Source organism: Phacochoerus africanus, chromosome 8 (genome assembly GCF_016906955.1).
Source record: "Phacochoerus africanus isolate WHEZ1 chromosome 8, ROS_Pafr_v1, whole genome shotgun sequence".
NCBI classification, from domain to species: Eukaryota; Metazoa; Chordata; class Mammalia; order Artiodactyla; family Suidae; genus Phacochoerus; species Phacochoerus africanus.
Genome location: NC_062551.1, coordinates 159,982,048 through 160,002,069, shown reverse-complemented (window position 1 = coordinate 160,002,069; position 20,022 = coordinate 159,982,048). Strand labels below are relative to the sequence as shown.

At 39.1% G+C, this 20,022-nt stretch overlaps 1 protein-coding gene across 1 annotated transcript in view; it reads left to right on the top strand.

Annotated features, from left to right (window-relative positions):
* Positions 1-20,022, top strand: part of OSBPL9 (oxysterol binding protein like 9) — a 177,128-nt gene that overhangs the window by 57,031 nt on the left and 100,075 nt on the right. The window contains 1 exon segment of the mRNA XM_047789127.1: positions 2,330-2,408. Within this exon segment, the coding sequence (XP_047645083.1) occupies positions 2,330-2,408 (79 nt within the window).

Genomic DNA, 20,022 nt, shown 5'->3' with positions numbered 1-20,022 from the left:
TGGAAGAAGATTGTTCTTATGAAACTGTTTGAGAGAGAAAGGGGTAAAGCAAAAAAGCAGTTACCTTAGGATGCAGCTTGCTAACAGATACACAAAATAAATTGAGGTAAAGTGCAGATGCTCACAGACAGTACCTAATGTGGCCTAATGCTGAGGTACTGTGTGTAGTTGGGAAGAGCTTGGTAGTTCTACTCTCACTGCTTGTGGGGGGCACTGTGTCTAGATTGGCTCAGGACAAAACAAAGGCTGAATGTTGTTTTTGATTTCCACCTATTTTCTGGAAAATTTCCAGATTTCCTATATTTAATGAAAGTAGATATAGACTTATGATGTGGTTACATATCAATAAACCTACTATAAATTGAAAATGTCTTAAGTTGAAATGCATTCACTACACCTAGCATACTGAGCATTATAGTTTAGCCTCACTTACCTAAAATGTGCTCAGAACATTTACATGAGCCTACAGTTGGGCAAAATCATCTCACACAAAACCTGTGTGAGATGATTTTGCCCAAAATGGTTGTTTGGGTACAGAATGGTCGTCGGTGTGTCTCATTCAGCCTTGTGATCACGTGGCTGACTGGGAGCTGCTACCCAGCATCATGAGAGGGCATTATTGCATATTGTTTGAAAACCACATCAGTTTTCAAAATGCCATTTATGCTAAATGTGTATTGCTTTCACACCACCATAAAGTTGAAAAATCATAAATCAAACCATCTTAGGTGGAGGACTGTTTATATTAATGTAGGTCTTTTGCAGAAGCAAAGTGACATAAAAAGAACTTTTTTGAAAAGCGGGGTGTACCTGTAAATGTTTAGCCAAACATGTTTGCCTATTCCTACTGGGATAAGAGTAGCCTTTTTTTTTTTTTTCCCCCACGGGATTCGATGTTTTTTGTTTTATTTTGTTTTTTCTTTTCGTTTTTGGTTCCCCGGCAGCATATGGAGCTCCCAGGTCAGAGATCAGATCCCAGCCGTAATTGTGAGCTAAGCTGCAACTGTGGCAACACCAGTCCTTAACCCACTTTGCCGGGCTGGGGATCAGCCTGTGTCCTAGTGCTCCCAAGATGCCATCGATCCCATTGCCACAGCAGGAACTCCAGATTAGGTATTTTTGCCCCTTAAGTCTTTTCAGCCCTCCCTTTACATGGTCCTAGTTTTGACTGTGGCATACTGCTTCTTTTGTTACCAACCTGGGGCATTATATCTGAGCCATGTTCTCCAGCTATTCTCTCTGGAATACTTACGACATTTACTTTTTAAGACACTGCCCAGTAGACTCCGTATCTTGTAGAACTTCGTGTTGCTTTCCTAATTTCTGTTGTTTTAATATGCTGCATATTCTTGAACATAAGCACAAAAGTTTAAAACCCACCATGTCCACATTCCTGAAATAACTTATAAATGCAGTCCCACCCTACCCCCCTCTTTTGGAGAGCTGTTTATGCTTTTATTTAGAAAACATATACTGGAGTATGTGCTTGAGTGCCATGTATCATAATATATAAAAGAGTTCCCGGCGTCTAGGATCTCATAGCAGTTCAGTGGGAGGAGGCAGACTCAGAAATAGATACTCTCAGTGTAATGTGCAAGTGCAGTAGCAGAGCCATGGACAAGTGGTTTTGAGAGCACACCTAGAAAGCAAGTGTCACCTGGCATTTCTGTACAAATATAACACAGAAACAGCATGATAAAGAGCACCTACATTCTTTGAGCCCTAGAACAACCTGGTGACTCCCGTCTTAGAGAGCAATTTAAAGTTCAGAAAGGGGAGTTCCCATCATGGCTCAGCGGAATGAATCTGACTAGCATCCCTGAGGACGCAGGTTTGCCCTGGCCTCGATCAGTGGGTTAAGGATCTGGCATTGCCGTGAGCCGTGGTGCAGGTTGAAGATGTGGCTCTGATCTGGAGTTGCTATGGCTGTGGTCAACAGCTGTAGCTCCAATTGGACTCCTAGCCTGGGAACCTCCATATGCTGCAGTTTCGGCCCTAAGAAGACCAAAAAACAAAAAAACAAAAAACAATGAAGTTCAGAAAGGGTCAGTGACTGGCTCTTATCCTAGACTCAGCTTGTGTGTTTTTCCCTTCCCCCTCCCACCATACCCATGCCCCTCAAGCAAGGATACCTTTGCAGAGTACAGCAATGCCGGCCATCCCTTCTCCTTTAGCCTTCCTCCTTAAGCAAAGCTAGTCTGAGTCCCCTGTTCTGTGTCTAGCCTGCTTCCAGTGTCGTTGGTGCATTGAGCATTCCAGGGCTGTAGCAGTAGTGAATATTGCTGATGTCATTGTTTGCCTTATTGGGATTTTGCTCTTTGTTTCACAGGGAGCTGTGATTGGTATAGACGATGAGGACGACAGCACCTTCACAATAACTGTTGATCAGAAAACCTTCCATTTCCAGGGTGAGCTGAAAGAAGAGATCCTCTCTCTTCATAGTCCCAACTGCCTCTGTCCTTCTCTTTTGGGTTGTTTGCTGGATGACTTGAATGGTTTTGCAACTGATCCTGCATGAACGAGTGCACAGGAACGTTCCGGATGAAATGGTACCTCAGGTTAGGCAGGGATTTGTATCTGCAGTGGATACAGATCTATTTGAAAGGACTGTGGATCTGGCTGCAATTGGAGATTAAACATTTAAACGATAAAAATCAGTGAAGGGAGAGAGTAATGGGCTGCTGCTGCTGCTGGCTTGTGTTTACAGAAGGTTGCTGATCTTCTTTATCGAGGAGTATGGTTCTGCTTCTGCATGAAGAGTTGAAAGACTGATTGTGAAGGTTGCAGTGTTTGTCCGTGTAAAACTCAAAATGTAAATTAAATTGAAGCTAGTGGCAGCCTTTGGCTTAAAGGTTTTGCTTTGCTTCAAGAACTACAAGTTTGCATTCATTTCATCTGCATTTCTGTGTCTTGTCTGCCAGCCGTCATTTCTCTGCTATTATCCTTTTTATAGTTAATAACACCAAATGCCATCTGCCACTGCTATGTTTCGGCATTGCATGCTATGGTTCACCGGTAGAAAGGGTAAGGTATTGGATGATCATTCTCATTTCATCTTGCTTTGAAAACTATAAACCAGCAAATAAAAGTTAATTTTAATGATCCTGTCCTAATGTACCTTTTATCTATTAGGAGTGTCTGTTAGCTTTGTTACTAATGTTTTTGCTATTTTGCCTATCAAGAATAACCTCTGTTTTATGTGTAAAGCAGTCTGAGAAACTTAGAAATGAGAATATTTGGAGATGTTAATACTTTGTCTGAACTGCAAGTGATAATGCACTGTGATAGATGCTAGGTATACCAAGATAAAGAAAAATTAAATCAATTTATAGCTTAAAAATGTTTTGGTTGTGAAGTCTGTGACCAGATATATGAGATGTTCAGACACCTATTATCCCTCTATATTAGGATAGAATATTGCAGTTATTTTTCTTCATTGTCTTGTTAAAGAAATCAGCACATAGAAATGAAAGATGCAGCTTATATGCAATGAAGACAAACCACTGTACTCAGTCATGATCTCTCTAATGCTTTTAGGAAAAAGCGTCTTTAAAGTATTTACTATGTTTGGTCATACTCTTTATTCAGAGCTGCTTTTAACTAATGATGCTCTCCTGAAATTTTCTACTACATTTAATTTCATAAAACATTAAAAATCTTACTATGAAAGCCCATTGCCTTTATTTTTAGGTTAAATATAAAATGCTGCTTATAAATGAAAGCAGATAGTGCCCACACTGGAACTCTACTTGAATAAAGTTGAATACCTTATTGAGTTTTAAGTAATAGCTGCTGAATGCAGGTGAAGGCTGCAGTAGGGAATTCTCTCCTCTGCAGTTACTAAGGAGACACCTTCTTTGGAAGCTGTGTTGTTTGCTTGTTTAAAGGAGAGGAGACTCAGGCCTCTAGAGCAAAGGCACCTCTACCTTCTGATTTAAATTATTTATGTTAAACTGAGCTCCCCTTAAACACTTCCATATTTATGTGGCTTGCTGGTAAAACAGTTCCTTTAATGAATTATTTAAATGATAAGAATAAATAAGGGTTATATGTATTTTTTAAATGGATACTTAGTTCTGAGATTGTCAGATTGATTTGTTTATTTTCTACTGTAATAGTTATGAGAGTCTTGGACAACATGAGATTATCTGGTTTTTGTAAAGAACTCAATAATATTCTTTCTCTATATTCTTGCCAGTAATAGGAGTTATTTCACATTCATAGGCCCTGCAGAAGAAAATCTCTGAAAATTTGATTAAAAGACTTTCAATATCTGGTTAGGTCTTACATTCTTGATCAGAATTGAAAGCAAGTTTAGATGACATACATTAGCATGTGTGTAAATGTGTCAAAGTTTTTTAAGTTTAATGTACCAGAATTTTTGAAAGCAGGTGACGTATCAATTGATGCATCTATAAGACAAATTCTAATTACTATCAACTCTTAAAGGGAAAGCTCGAATTTGTTTGGATACATTAGTTTATTCAACATCTATTTTAGACATTATTCTAAGTTTTGGGGGATACAGTAGGGAATAAAACATAAAATTCCTACCTTCTTGGGACATCTAGTCTGGTAGAGGAGGAAAGCCAATAAACAAGGTAAATTGGTAAAATATAGGTAAGTAAGAGAATGCTAAGTCCTAAGGAGGGAAAAAAAAGCATGAAAGGAGAAAATGAAATAGAAGAGAGGTTGTGTGTGTGTGTGTGTGTGTGTGTGTGTAGGCAGGTGATCTGACATTTTAGATGGCCAGGGAAGGACTCATTGGGATGGTGCCTTTTGGTGAAAGTGAGGGAACAAGCTATATGGCTTTGTTGGAGTGATGGTGTGCAGTAAATCATTCTAGGCAAAGGAGACAATAAGTGCAAAAGGGTGTGTCTGCCATGTTTGAAGAACAGCAGGGAGGCCAGCTCTGGTTGGGGTGCAGATAACTGTGGGGGGAGGGTAGTGGGAAGATGAGGTCTATGAGAGAGCATCCTGTGAGGCCTCATATGTAAAACACAGCAAGGACATTGAATTTTACTGAGGTAAGAAGCCATTATAGAGGGTTTTGAGCAGCAGCATAACATGATGTGAAATTTTTTTTTTTTTTTTTTGGTGTCACTCTGGCCACTGTTTTGAGAATAAAATGCAGGAAAAGCAGAAGCAGGGAAACTAGTTAGGAGGCTATAGTAATTCAGAAGCGAGATGATAGTAGCTCCCACATGGTAGCAGTGGGAGTGCCATGTGTGTTTTATCAACTTTATTGAAGTATAATTAAGATACAATTAAATGTATACTCTGTAAATTTCAATGAATATTGACAAATTTCTTTACTCATATAACTGCTAGTCAAGATCTAGAACACTTCTATCACCCAAAAGATTCTTTTATTCTTTTAGTCAGTCCTCACTCTCTGCTTCTGGCTCTAGACAACTGCTCATCTACTTTTTATCACTAAAAGATTAACTCTTTCTTTTGGAGAGTTTCACATAAATGGAATCACATAATATGTACTCTCTTCTTCTGGCTTTATTTTAGCTCAGTGTAATGTTCATAATATTCTCTTTTTAAACTTAAAAACTGAAGTATTGTTGATTTAAAATGTCACATTAGTTTCAGGTGTACAGCACAGTGATTCAGGTTTTATTCTTTTTCAGATTCTTTTCTCCTGTAGGTTATTACAAAATAGTGAGTATAGTTCCCTGCGCTTTACAGTAGATCCTTGTATTCATCCATCACGGAACTCCCTAGAAACACCTCCTTTCTGGGCGTCCAGGGTACCACATTCACCTGGTTTTCCTCCTCCTTTTTGTTTGCTTCTCTGGATCTCTTTTGCTAGTTCTGCCTCATCCCTTTGCCTTCCAAATAAATGCTGGCGTGCTCCAGAGCTCATTGTTCAGACCTCTCTTCTCTTTTCTTTCTACTCCCAAATTCTCATGGCTTTAAAAACTATATGCAGTGACCCCCAAATTTATTTCTCCATCCTGAACTTTTCTCCTGAACTCTACACTTCAACTGCCTACTTGACATCTCCATTTAGATGTTTGATAGGTACCTAGAACTTGATTATAAGCACGTCCAAGGCTAAGCTCCTGATGCCCCCCCACCCCCCTAACTAGTTCCTCTTGCAGTCTTCCCTAGCTCAGTTAATGGTAGCTCCATTCTTGTTGTTCAAGCCAAAAATCTGGTATCATCCTGGACTACTCTCTTTCTCTCACTTGCTACAGTTCAAAGGATTAAGGATTAAAGGGTTAAGGATCTGGCATTGTCACTGCTGCTGTGGTTTGGGTTGCTGCTATGCGGCAAAAAGAAAGAAAGAGAAAGGAAAAGAAAAGAAAAGAGTTTCTAGGAGGTGAGAGGCGCCAGCAACTGTGTTAAATGCTCTTGGCAAATCAAGTAAGTTGAAGGCTGAGAAGTGATCATAGGATTTAACAGTTAAGAATCCATTAATAACATTGAGAAGAGTAATTTAAAGAGAATGTAGACAGTGCTTTCAAATTCTACTGTAAAGGGAGGGTGAGAAATACAGTAGTAGCTGTAGGGGAGAAGTAATGTGTTTTGTTTTTGTGGTTTTTTTTTTAAAGATAAGAGCAATAGTAGCATGTTTCTATGCTGTCAGCAGTGATTCAGTGGGGAGGGAAAAAAATTATGATGCAAGAGAGAAAAGAGAGAATTATTGGATCAGTGTCCTTGACAAGGCAGTAGAGTGTGGCATTGCCTTTGGCTAGGAGCATGGACATTTTAGCCATAGTAGCAAGAAAGAAAATTCAAGTGCTTTCTTTCAGAGCTACCGCTGCTGGTCTACACCACAGCCACAGTAATGCAGGATCCAAGCCGAGTCTGCTACCTTCACCACAGTTCACAGCAACGCTGGATCCCCGACCCACTGAGCAAGGCCACGGATCAAACCCACATCCTCTTGGATGCCAGTCAGATTCATTTCCAATGTGCCACAAGGGGAACACCAACACAAAGTCAATTTAAATGAACATAAACTAGTTTTGAAAAAGAAATACTTTTTTTTTTCCCCTCTATAGGTAATAATTGAAATTAGTCCTAGCATGTTAGAGCTTTAAAAAGGTTTGAAAACTACAGCTTCATTCTTTCCTTTTTCAGATTAAAAAGAAAATAGTTGGCAGTTTATAAACCGACTCTTTTCTTTTGAACAAGAGCAAAAAATCCCTTTTTCTATCAGTCAACCAAAGTTGTTTGCATATGAATTCTTGACATTGTGTAGGAAGTATTTTTGGTATTAGACTGGCTGTTGAGTTCAAACATTTAATATATGTGTAGTATGTGCAACTCCCTGTTCTCAGAACCGAGGGTATACAGGTTACGAAGAAATGAGCCGGGATGTTAGGGAGCTTGTAAAGAAGTAATTATAATGTAATGTGAAATATGCTATAGTGTGGAAATATGTATAGAACCCTGAAATAATGGAGAGGCAAAAGAGACCATCACTCTGTGCTTGACAGCAGAGCAGAATTTTTCTTGTGACCAAGTAATCCCTTTTAAAAATACCAAAATTTAGGCGTTCCCATCATGGCTCAGTGGTTAAAGAACCTAGGATTCGATCCCTGGCCTTGCTCAGAGCGTTAAGGATCCAGCATTGCCGTGAGCTGTGGTGTAGGTCCTAGACATGGCTTGGATCTGGTGCTGCTGTGGCTGTGATGTAGGCTGGTGGCTACATCTCTGGACCCCTAGCCCAGGAACTTCCATACTATATACTGTGAGTGTGGCTCTAAAAAGACCAAAAAAAAAAAAAAAACCCAAAAACCAAAAAATTTAAAATTACACTAATTCTAAAAATTTCAAGCTGTCTAGAAGTATATGATATAAAAATTAAAAGTTTTCTATCACCAGGCTCTGTCTCCCACCTCTGTCTCCTTACCTCCTCTACCTGATAGCACTCTGATAATTGAAAAGAAGTTTATGGGGCTGGATGGTGTTGTAGCCTATGCAGAGGTGTGGAAATGTGTTGCTATCAGATGTATTCAGAGAACTACAGATGTTTGGTACCATTAGTACAATGGGCAGGAGATGAAGCTGTAAAGATAAGCAGAGTTGAAAACGTTTTATTTTTTATTCTGAGGTCTGTGAGGAGCCAATGGGGCAGAATTTTAAGCAGAGAGGAGACAGAATAAGATGTAAGCTTTAGATAAATGGCCTTGATTGATAAGGCCCTGAATGGATTAAAGCGTTGGTAATGGGGAAGAAGAGGAAAATAGACTTGAGATTTTGGGGAACTAAATCTATAGGAACTGTTGATTGCTTAGAAGTGGGAGGTGAGAGAATGAGAACAGTAAAGGTGTAAGACTGACTTGTTTTGTTTGGATGCTGTCAACATCTGAAATAGAGAATCTAGGAGAACAAAACTGATGAGGACTTCCTTTGAGGTGTCTATGGGATGCACTGATATTGATGGTGATGGCAATTGGATCTGAGTCTGGGCTGGAGATGGAAATTAGTGTCTCTCAGCATATTGCTGAAGGTAGCATTAGAATTTGAAAAATTGAAGGAGTTCCTGTTGTGGCACAGCAGAAACGAATCTGAGTAGTATCCATGAGGATGCGGACTCGATCCCTGGCCTTGCTCAGTGCTCAGGCATCTGGGTTTAGGTTGCAGTTGAGGCTCAGATCCTATGTTGCCTCAGGCCTAGGCAGATTAGTCAACTTTACTCTTCACTTATTTACTTAAGAGTAGCAATTTGAAGAGCTCAGGCCCCGTTTGAAGGGGTATCTGCTGATAGTTAATTCCAGATAGTTGTAGGCTTTTGGGAATGCCTATCCAGTGTTGCTAGATCATTCAGTTTTTCAAGAAAAGCCAGAAATCCAGATTTATTTTTATTTATTTATTTTTTTTTGTGGTTGAGAGTTTGAATATGTTAGTGTTAAAACTCTAGGTTTTCCAAAAACACACAATTATATAGGCCAACCAGATCCATCTATGGGCTAGGTAAAACCTCTGGATTTATTGTCTCTAATTAAAACCATGGTAGTAGTGGGTATCAACCTTCTGGGAGATCTGAGTTGGAAGAGAGCTGAAAACCAAATCCTGGAGTATTTGAGGGTGGAACCATTAACAGGCTCAAAGGAATGATCAGAGGTTGGGGTGAAAGTTATTAGCTTCAACCATATGAGAGTATGTACTACTTTTATAGGTCAAAAGTAGTTGCACATCAGCAAGCAGTTCATGTGTCTCAACATAATAAAAGACTAGATAGTCTATAGTTCATAGTAATAATTAGAAAAGTACCCATTATTTGAATTTTACCTTTAAATAAAGTTGAGTCTATTTAATGCTTTAATATATACACAGTAATTTATAATGTTACTGATAGTGTGGCATAATAATAATGGTGATGAGTTATGTTTATTGAATGTTTATTTTATGCCAGGCACTATGCAGAGTTTTACAGAGGTTAACCCATTCAGTTCTTAACAGCATTATGAAGTAGGTACTCTTATTGTTTTTATTTTATATTTAAGGAAGCTAGGGGCCATGGACATGTAGATAATATAAGGCAGAACTAGAATTTGAACACAGTCATTCTCTAGAGCCATTCTCTTAACTGCTACAAAAAAGTTGATATAGGAATTTGTCAATTAGTTTGTGATTGACTTATAATTCTATCAGAAAAGGAATTAATGTAAAATAATATAGGGACCATTACAGTGCAGTTTAATGCAATTAAACATTTTGTGATATGAATGTTCTACATGTTCCATTACTTAGTAGAAATAGTAGCAGTAGTGGTGGTAACAACTGCTGTTACCACTACTAACTATCTGTTATAAACTAGACACTGTGTTCAGCAGACCTGTACATTCCTTCCATAATTCATAAACTCCACAATGAAGTATATTTCAAGTTTTGGAGTTATGGAAGCAGAGGTTCAGAGAAGCTGAGTGCCCAGGATTGGTGGATTATGCTCAGGTCTGTCTAAATAAGTAGTTCTTAAAGTGTTGTCCCAGATCACCAACTGGGAGCTTGTTAGAAACACACCCTGGCCGAGCCCCAGACTTGCTGAATCAGAAGCTCTGGGAATGAGTCCTGTCTAGTGATTCTGACACACTTTAAAATTTGACAACCTTTGGTCTGGATCCAGTAGTTTCACATGTTGTTCCAGTTTACTCTCATAACAACCTTATACATTAGGTGGAATTATCCCCAATTTATATATGAGAGAAGTGAGACACAGAGTGCAGGGTCCTGGCCTTGATCTTAAGATCGTGCTTACTATGTCCTAACTTAGAAGAGGTGTCTTGCCTTAAGGAAAGCTGATGTGTGAAAAATCTAAATTTTTTAAAGATAAAAATTAGGGATATGTGTATGATTAGTTCTTCATAAAATAATTCTTTACTTTCAAAGGACTTTAACAAAAACATCCTTTAATCATTATCTTCCCCCAAATGATTTCAATATGAAATTTGTTGGCAAATTTTTTTGGGGTATACTTTTAAAGCAATACAAGTTGCATAAGACAAAATGCAGTGCTTTTAAACATTAAAAATGTATAAAATAGAAGAACCTTTAGGAACTGTGTAAGTCTTAGCGTAAGTCTGTGGTTGGGCTGATAGTTGACCTTTTCAACTCAGTGCATTAGAGCTCTCTCATTTATTAAAATGCAGAATTACTGCAAGTCAGCTCAGTGGTGAGGGAAAGTGTTTAATTCAGAAACAGAATATTGATCAAGTGTATTACGGCAGCATTGCCCTTGCTGCATTAACATCAATCAACATGGCATGTCTGCATCATTAATCATTTAGAAGAATAGATGGTACATCATTAGACTAACTTGTGGTTGCAGGCTTAAGTATCTTCTGCTTTAAAAATAACCATCTCAGCATATCACTAGTAAACAGATTCCATTATCTTCTGTTGATTACTGACTCAAAAAATTTCCCTCTGCAATTTTATATTTTTATTTTTATGTGATAACCCCTCCTCAAAACAAAATAATCATTTACAGATTTTAAGGGAAGTAAATTAGGTATAACTAATTCTCTAATTAGATATTATAATTTTAGTAGACGTTAAGTGGGGAAATGCCACTGAATTCATACATTGGGAGTTTGTTGTACTGTTGTAGGAGGATTGGATCTCAGTGGTATAACTTTCTTCTTTTTAATTTGCTTTCTGTTCAGTATTCTCCCTGAGTATTTGAAATTATAATTTACCCAAATTTAACCAATTGTGGACTGTTTGGCTTACTGAGTAGCCAGGATTAGAGTGGATATACAGTTTTTATTTTTTGTTAGTAATGGTGGATTTTATCTCACCATTTCCTTTTACATAATTATTATTTTTTTTCTTTTTGCTTTTTAGGGCCGCACTAGCGGCATGTGGAGGTTCCCAGGCTACGGGTCGAATCAGAGCGACAGCTGTCGGCCTATGCCACAGCCACAGCAACACCAGATCCTTAACCCACTGAAGGAGGCCAGGGGTCGGACCTGCAACTTCATAGTTCCTAGTGAGATTTGTTTCCGCTGCGCCATGACAGGAACTCCTCCTTTTACATAATTCTTCAGTAGCAGAATTAATAACTGATCACTGTAGAAATTTTGAAAAATATAATAGAGTATTATAAAGATGATACTAATAATCTCCCACAGTCCTGCCACCTGAAGATAATTATCAGTAGCGCTTGGATATCCTTCTGACACTTCAGTTGTTTGTGTGTATGTGTGAATTTTACAAAACCAAATTATATTCTGTGTAAAGTTCCATACTTTCAATTTTAAATGTTATATCATGAACATTTCCCCATGACACCGAATGTTCTAAGAAAACATGATTTTTTTTTTTTTTTTTTTTAGCTATTTCTTGGGCCGCTCCCGCGGCATATGGAGGTTCCCAGGCTAGGGGTCGAATCGGAGCTGTAGCCACCGGCCTATGCCAGAGCCACAGCAATGCGGGATCCGAGCCGCGTCTGCAACCTACACCACAGCTCACGGCAACGCCGGATTGTTAACCCACTGAGCAAGGGCAGGTGCCGAACCCGCAACCTCATGGTTCCTAGTTGGATTCATTAACCACTGCGCCATGACGGGAACTCCAGAAAACATGATTTTTAATAGTTGCATGATGTACCATTTTATGAATAATCGTACTTAACCATTTATCTGTGTTGTACAAATTTTTCCCTGTATTGAATAATACTGTGTTGAACATCCCTGTACATAAATCTTAAGCCAAATCTCTGTTTACCTTAGGATAGACAGATTCATAAAATAATTTGTCAGAATGAAAGATAATTTTTTTTCTTGACTGCATCCACGGCATACAGAAGTTCCTGGGCCGAGGATTAAACCTGTGCCATAGCACTGAGTTCAGCAGTGACAACACAAGATCCTTAACCACTAGGATACCAGGGAATGTCAAAAGACAAATATTTTTAATATTCCTGAAACAACCTTCCCCAGTAGCTTTCAAGGGAGATGGTCAGTTTATATTCCCTTCTGCTTTATCACACCCTTCATCAGCACTTAGCATTATAATTTTAAAAGGATGTCAACCCAATGTCTTCCTCTCAAAAATAACTTTTAATGTGTTTATTTCTTGTTTAGCGAATTGCTTTTTTGTCCATGTTTTTGGTGGTGGTGTGCTCATGCTTTTCTTATATCCTCCTTTTTGAAAGGGAATAGGGAATAGTCTTAGACTCATTCATTAACCATACCATCTAAAATTGGTGATATGGGAGTTCGTCATGGCGCAGTGGTTAACGAATCCGACTAGGAACCATGAGGTTGCGGGTTCAGTCCCTGCCCTTGCTCAGTGGGTTAAGGACCCGGCGTTGCCGTGAGCTGTGGTGTAGGTTGCAGACGCGGCTCGGATCCCGCGTTGCTGTGGCTCTGGCATAGGCCGGTGGCTATAGCTCCGATTCGACCCCTAGCCTGGGAACCTCCATATGCCGCAGGAGCGGCCCAAAGAAATAGCAAAAAGACAAAAAAAAAAATAAATAAATAAAAAAAATTGCTGATATATATCGTTAATTGTTAAGTAATCTTTTACCCAATTTGGAACACACTGCTGGTAGATATTATTGTAAAGAGTAAATTAAGATACATAAAGAAAAGTCTTTGCCTACGTTAGTATATAACGTGTAACTGCAGATATGCATGGAAGGAATCTGTGTGAGTTGAACAAAGACTTGAAGAGTATAAGGGAGAGGTATCCTCACCACATACTACAAAGTCGTTAACCACACCTTGCCTTTTAGACAAAATACTTATTCTTAAGATATATTCATAACATTTTATTCCTTTCCTTTAAAAATGGATTAAAGCCTTAGGCGCCAGAAGTCTAAGGAGTGTCCTGTTGATGACAGAGATTTACTGTTTTCAGCATGCCTGATGATTTCTCAATTATATTATGTTTATAAAATTTATGTTTATTGTCATCCCTATTGACACTTTAATTTTTCTCTTTCTACTAATTAAAAAAGTGGTAGAATAGGGAGTTCCCGTTGTGGCTCAGCAGTTGACGAACCTGACTAGTATCCGCGATTACGTGGGTTTGATCCCTGACATTGCTCAGTAGGTTAAGGATCCAGGATTGCCGTGAGCTGTGGTGTAGGTCACAGACACAGCTTGGATCTGTTGTTGCTGTGGCTGTGGCATAGGCTGGCAGTTGTAGCTCCATTTCAACCCCTAGCCTGGGAACGTCCATGTGCCACGAGTGCAGCCCTAAAAAGAAAAAAGAAGGAAAAAAAAAAAAAAGCAGAGGTGGGGGGTAGAATAGAATGCAAAGCATTTTAAAATAGTTACAGGAGCCCTGTTCTTCACGTGGAGATGAGGATGCCTTAACAACTAAATTGTTGCCTGGCAGACTTTGTACAATGTGTTGGCCCCAAATGTCTGCTTGTTGCTTGATACAAGAAAATCCAGGGAGTTCCTGTTGCGGCTCGCAGGTTAAGAACCTGACTAGTATCCATGAGGATATGGGTTTGATCCCTGGCCTCGCTTGGTGGGTTAGTGATCTGGCATTGCCACAAAGCTGTGGTGTAGGTTGCAGATGTGGCTCGGATCCTGTGTTGCTATGGCTGTGGTCTAGGCTGGCAGCTGAAGCTCTCATTCGACCCCTAGCCTGGGACCTTCCTTTTGCCACAGGTGTGGCCCTAAAAATAAAAAAAGAAAGAAAATTTAGACTTTTCTCTGAGGAGTTGGTATAAAAGAAAAGTGCAGGTTAAGTGACAGTTGAATAGGCAAATGCTGCTTATGTAAAATATAATCTTGTACCTCAAGTAACCTTAAGGACTCAAAAGTAACTTAAAGGACAATGAAGCATCCAATTGTATGCACTTATAACTATACTAGGAGTTCAGGGAGGGACATTATCATGATAGTTAGGTTCTCCATAGTTTTCAAACTCTTCGTAAAAGCATTTTACATACGTAACCTTATTTAGAAGCCCAAATGTGAATTTAGGGGGTTGGAAATCTAGAGTCCCTGCTCCAGGCAGCCCCTAGGCACTTGGAGAAACTTCCTAGTATTTAATTTGTTTCATCCACTCATTCTTGTCGTTCATTCATTCATTTGTATTGTCCACAAATACTTGAGTGCTTACCCGGCTAGTTTCTGAGTGTAACGTAGTGAGCAGAGCAAACTGCCTATCCTCACATTTTGAAAATCGTTATTCTAGAGGAGGCTTCCTGGTTGTACATTTGCAGGTAATTCTCTGCCCCCAGGTTAAATATCCCTGAGTTAAAGTTCTATCTTCTGGCAGTGCCTAGACTGCCTTCACCCTTGTTTTTACTTTTAGATAGCTAACTAGCTGGTAAATTCTCTAAGAAAATACACACTTTTGCCAAGGTCGTCTCTGGCCTTTCAACCTTCTTCATCAACTGTACATTCAGTTTATTAAAATTCGTTCTCATAATCATCATGCTTTAATCAATGTACTCGACATGCAATATTTGTCTAGCATGTAAATTCAAGTTGTGTTTCACCACTGCATTTTCTTTTTGTTTTCTTTTTTCTTTTAATGATTTTTATTTTTTCCATTGTGGTTGGTTTATAGTGTTCTGTCAGTTTTCTACTGTACAGCAAGGTGACCCAGTCACACACACACATATACATTCCTTTTTCTCACATTATCATGCTCCATCATAAGTGACTAGATAAAGTTCCCAGTGCTATACAGCCAGATCTCATTGCTTATCCATTCCAAAGGCAGTAGTTTGCATCTCTTAACCTCAAATTCCCAGTCCATCCCACTCCCTCCCTTCCCCCTTTGTTTTCTTTTTCTTTTTGCCTGTGCCTGGGGCATGTGGAAGTTCCTGGGCGGGGGACTGAACCCAAGCCGTAGCAGTGAGAATGCCAAGTCCTTAATGGTGGGCCGCCAAGGGACTTCTTATTACATTTTCTCCTTCTCTTTGTCTTTTTTTTTAATTTTTTTTTTAACACCTGTTGTATGTGGAAGTTCCTGGACCAGGGATTGAATCCAAGCCTCAGCTGTGACTTATGCTGCAGCTGTAGCAATGCCAGATCCTTTAACCCACTGCGCCAGGAAGAGGCCCAAGGATTGAACCCATGCTGCTGCAGTCAGATTATTAATCCACTGTACCACAGTGGGAATTCCATTATTACATTTTATTAATATTGAATTTGGACAGTTTGACTAATACCCCAGAAAAAAGAGTTAGAATGCAGATAAACTGTAGAGAAGCTGCATCTTTGTTAGGTTGCTGTCTTTAATGAGAATGTCTGCTTTGGGTGGGACTGTCTAATGGGTGGAATTAGGGGATCATATAAAAGAGAATTGAGAAAGTTGCTTTGTGGCGCAGCAGGTTAAGGATCTGGTGTTGCCGCCACAGCTGTGGTGCGGGCTGCAACTGTGGCGCAGTTTCAATTCCATGTCTGGGAACTTCACATGCATTGAGTGGGGCTGAAAAAAAGAAAGAATTGACCTGAGCCCTTGTATATGGGTGATTTAAGTCAAGCGGTGATGGGTGTCAATGGGAGGGTTTTTTTTTTTTTTTTTAATCTTGGAAAGAATGGCTGGAAATCTCTTTGGGAGGTGATTATATTCTCCCTGTGAGCCTCTGATAAACAGAAGAAGGGAGTGGGGTGGAGAGGAAGCAAACACAAAGAGTGTAGTTAATATGGTGCTAGTCACTGGAATCCTCATACCCCACACATGCTAATGAGATAGGTATTTTTATGCCCATTTCATAGATAAGGCTTGGAGAAGTTTTTATCCAAGGTACCACATACAGGATGTGGCTGAGCCTGAATTCAGGCCCATGCTTTCCTCATTACGCAGTGCTGCTTCTCCATGACTCTCCTCCCCGCTTACCCCTACCCACTTCTCTCTTCAGTGTGCCTTAGACTCTTTGCAGCTCTAGCTTCACTGCTGTTTTCTTCTAAGCAGTACAGCATGCTTCCTATTCTGACAGTAGTTAGGGTGTTCGTGCTATCAGGTGCTTTGGTGTCACAGTTTCTCCTGTGCTTAATGTGTATCCAAGTTGCTAGTTGTCACTGGCAGGAGCCCAGCAGAAGCAAGGGACCTGGCACATTATAGGTCAGAATAGATTGGGTTGGCATGAAGCATGAGGTGCGCAGCCTGTCACCACGTGTGAGGGAGGCTTGGAGGAGTGGTTGAAGAAAGGCTCAGGAATGTTCCCTGTATGGATTTGAAGGCAAGGAGTCAAACTGACGTATTGACTTGTATCTTGTTTAATTTTATTCCTATTGACTGCAGCGTTCTCTTAATATTTTGGTGAGGGAGCATTACACAACAAGGAATATAATGTAACAGGAAAACAAGCCAACATATCTTCTGATATATATTCCCTCTTTGTAGAGGAAGTCCTGCCTACCTAAGAAGCCTGAATGTAGAGCAGAGGGTCACCAATAAAATGAGGATGGTGATACCGACCTCCAGAATTGTTGTACTGCTAGAGAAAATGCATATGTATACTCAGCAGGATGACTGGAAAATAGCAAGACTTAAAAAATAGTAGCTGTTGCCATTATTATTTTTTATTTTATGAAGTTGCTGATGATCATGCTGCTCTTTCTGGGAATCCATTTCCTGCTTTTTCTAGCCAAGGGTCTGGGCTACAGACAACTCAAATTAGGTTCTTGAAAATGCTACATAAGGAGCACAATACTAGGGAGACAAAGCTGATTCCTTGCCGCTCAGGGAGCTCTCAGTTTAAAGAAGGAATGACTATGGGAATATTTACTAGAGAGACAGTGATGAGGAGAGCAACTGGTGCAGTTCTTTACCAAGGCTTACATGCATTTTCTCATTTTTTTTTTTAAACTACATCTTTATTTTTATTTTTTTATTTTTTTATTTTTGGCTGCACCCAAGGCATGTGGGAGTTCCCAGGCCAGGGGTTGAATCCAAGCCACATCAGGGACAAGGCCGGATCCTTAACCTGTTGAGCCACATGAGAACCCCTCTCATTTTAAATCTTTTAACAACCTCAAAAATTTTTTTTGAGGAAACTGAGGCATAGAATGGTAAATCACTTATGCAAGGTATATAGTTTGGAACAATTAGTTACGGTAAGATGTTTATGCAGTAGAGACGTATGGAAATGTGGAAGAGAGGACTGGTGAAGATAGAAACACCTGACAGAAAGATGTTTTTTGATGCATGTTTTGAAGAATGAAGAAGAGACATAGTTAAGCAGGGATAGAAGTGAAAGGAAAGAACAATACCAAACTTATGAGAAAGGAGAAACACATGCCAGATAAAGGAAAGTAGGTGCAAAAGCTTGGGAATATGAAAAAAGATGACTTATTTGTGAAATGTAAGATGTGTAGTATATTTGAGAATACATGGGAGCTGAGGAGAGAGATCTTGAGTTCACTCTGGAGCCACATGGATCATCAAGGTCCCCTATACCAGAAGGATAAACTAAAACACCTTTTCTATAAATTAGGGAGAGGCATGGGATAGTTTAGTTAGGGAAATGCCATTATCATCTTTGTGGTTTGGTAGGAACACTGGGAACTGTTTGTGGGATGCTTTGGAGAGAAGTGAGATTGGAAGCAGGAATCCTGGTTTGGAGCTTACTGCAGAAGTTGTGAACACAGTGACAAGTGATGAGGTCTCGAACAAAGGCAATTAGAGTGCCCGGGAGAGGATAAACACACAAAGATGCGTGACAGACAGCATTTGGTGATTAACTGCATGTAAGAAGATAGGGGAAAAGAAGTTCAGATTTAGCCTCGGCGTTTTGGTAGAGTGATGATGGGGGACTGTCTTTTTTTCTTTTTTCTGCTGTGTCACCAGTGCCTGCCTGCTGTGGACACACATGCTCTCAATAAATATTTTGTTGAATGAAAGTGTAACTTTCAAATATGTCCAGATAAATGCAATTGTTTAAGAAAAACATATGGAGTTATCCCACTGAAGGAAGCTTCAGGGCTTCAGGCCTCTGAGGAAACAGTCACAAGACTAGCAACTTGGGCTTGAAAAGAAGCATTCATATGTGGGGAGCAGTGCCTAACTTTTACTTGCAGAGGGTATACTCTGCTTTTTTAACGGAAAGACTCCGAGTAGAATATGACTGTTGGAAGTATATAAGTTGATTCTTGACCTTATTCTCTGTGTGGAAGATTCTAACCATCTTGCAGCACTTTTGAATGTGAACCAAAAGGGAGTTATTTCCTTTCAGGAATCGACGTATTTAGATTAATGAGATAAATCAGGGTAATGCCATAAATGTGACTTACAGTTGAGTTTTAGTAATATGGGCAAGTTATTTCATGGTAAAGAGAGAGAAGCAAATCTGAATTATAGGCTATCTGAAAAAAAAAAAAAAAGCCCTTTTCTAGCTTTATGTGTAGATACTAGAATTAAACTAACATTGATGTATGATATATTTTTTAGCATGTTTTGAAAGAATTTCTTTTAATGTTATTTACATTTTGTACTTAGTGAATTTGTTTAAGCATTGTGGTTTGGTATAAACTATTATAAATACACGTCCTAAATTGTACGGAGGGCTGAATCAGTGACCTTTTAATATGTCTAGGTTGTGTTTTTACAGGATAGAGTTAAAGCTTGTGGAATGCAGTGTGGTTGTGTCTGAGTTTATACTGCAGTCTTGGTCTGGAAATACATACTTCCCTATAGAAAGGTGAAGATATTATATTAACAGCTTACAGCTAAATATAGAGAAGGAAGGAAGTAGCTTATTGCTAGCTCTGTGCCCTGAGCAGAATTCCTTGGAGAGCTACAGAGGGCAAAGAGTGAAGCCTTCGGAAAGGTTGTTCACTAGGAATATTTAAGATTATAATACAGAAGTGCCTCTGCTATACTTTATACCCGTAAGATATATTTGGATATATATTAGATTCTTTTTAATATAAAGGGCCTCCCTATCCTCAGTATATAAGGAATAATACTTGTCTTCAGGAAACTCTTTAAGCATTTTATTTAAAGTAACATAAATCAATCAGTATAGTTTATTAATGTGATTCTATCACTTTGTTAGGCCATGTTTATTTTGGCCTTGTTTGCCTTGAAAGTGGACAAAAGGATTAAGGAGCAAATTCTCTTTTCTTATAAATATATTTTATTTGCCTTGCTTTCATTTTCTTCCTAAATTTTCCAACACGTATTAATTTTTCCCCCTCTTTTTCCTTTCATTGCCTAATTCGACAGTTAAGTAATTCTATAACAGCATTATTTTTTTCTGAATAACCCTTAACCTTGGTAATTAGTGAAAGTATTTTTGAGTTCTATCCATTTGACCCTTGAACAACATGGGTTAGGTGTCCTGGTCCACTGGGCAGTTGAAAGTCCACCTATAATTTTTAACTGGCCCTTTGTATCCGTGGTTCCTCCAAATCTGCAGATTCAGACAGCTATGATTCGTGCAGTATAGTACTAGTAACTGTTTTTTAAAAATCCATTTAGAAATGGACCTATGCAGTTCAAACCCTTGTTTTAGGGTCAAACTATATTTCTTCTCATGAACTAATACTTACTGGGCTGCAGCTTCTCAAAATTACCTCCTTCCACCCTCTCTCCCTTCCCTTCTCCAGAATGCATTAAAGATGTATTCTACTTTTT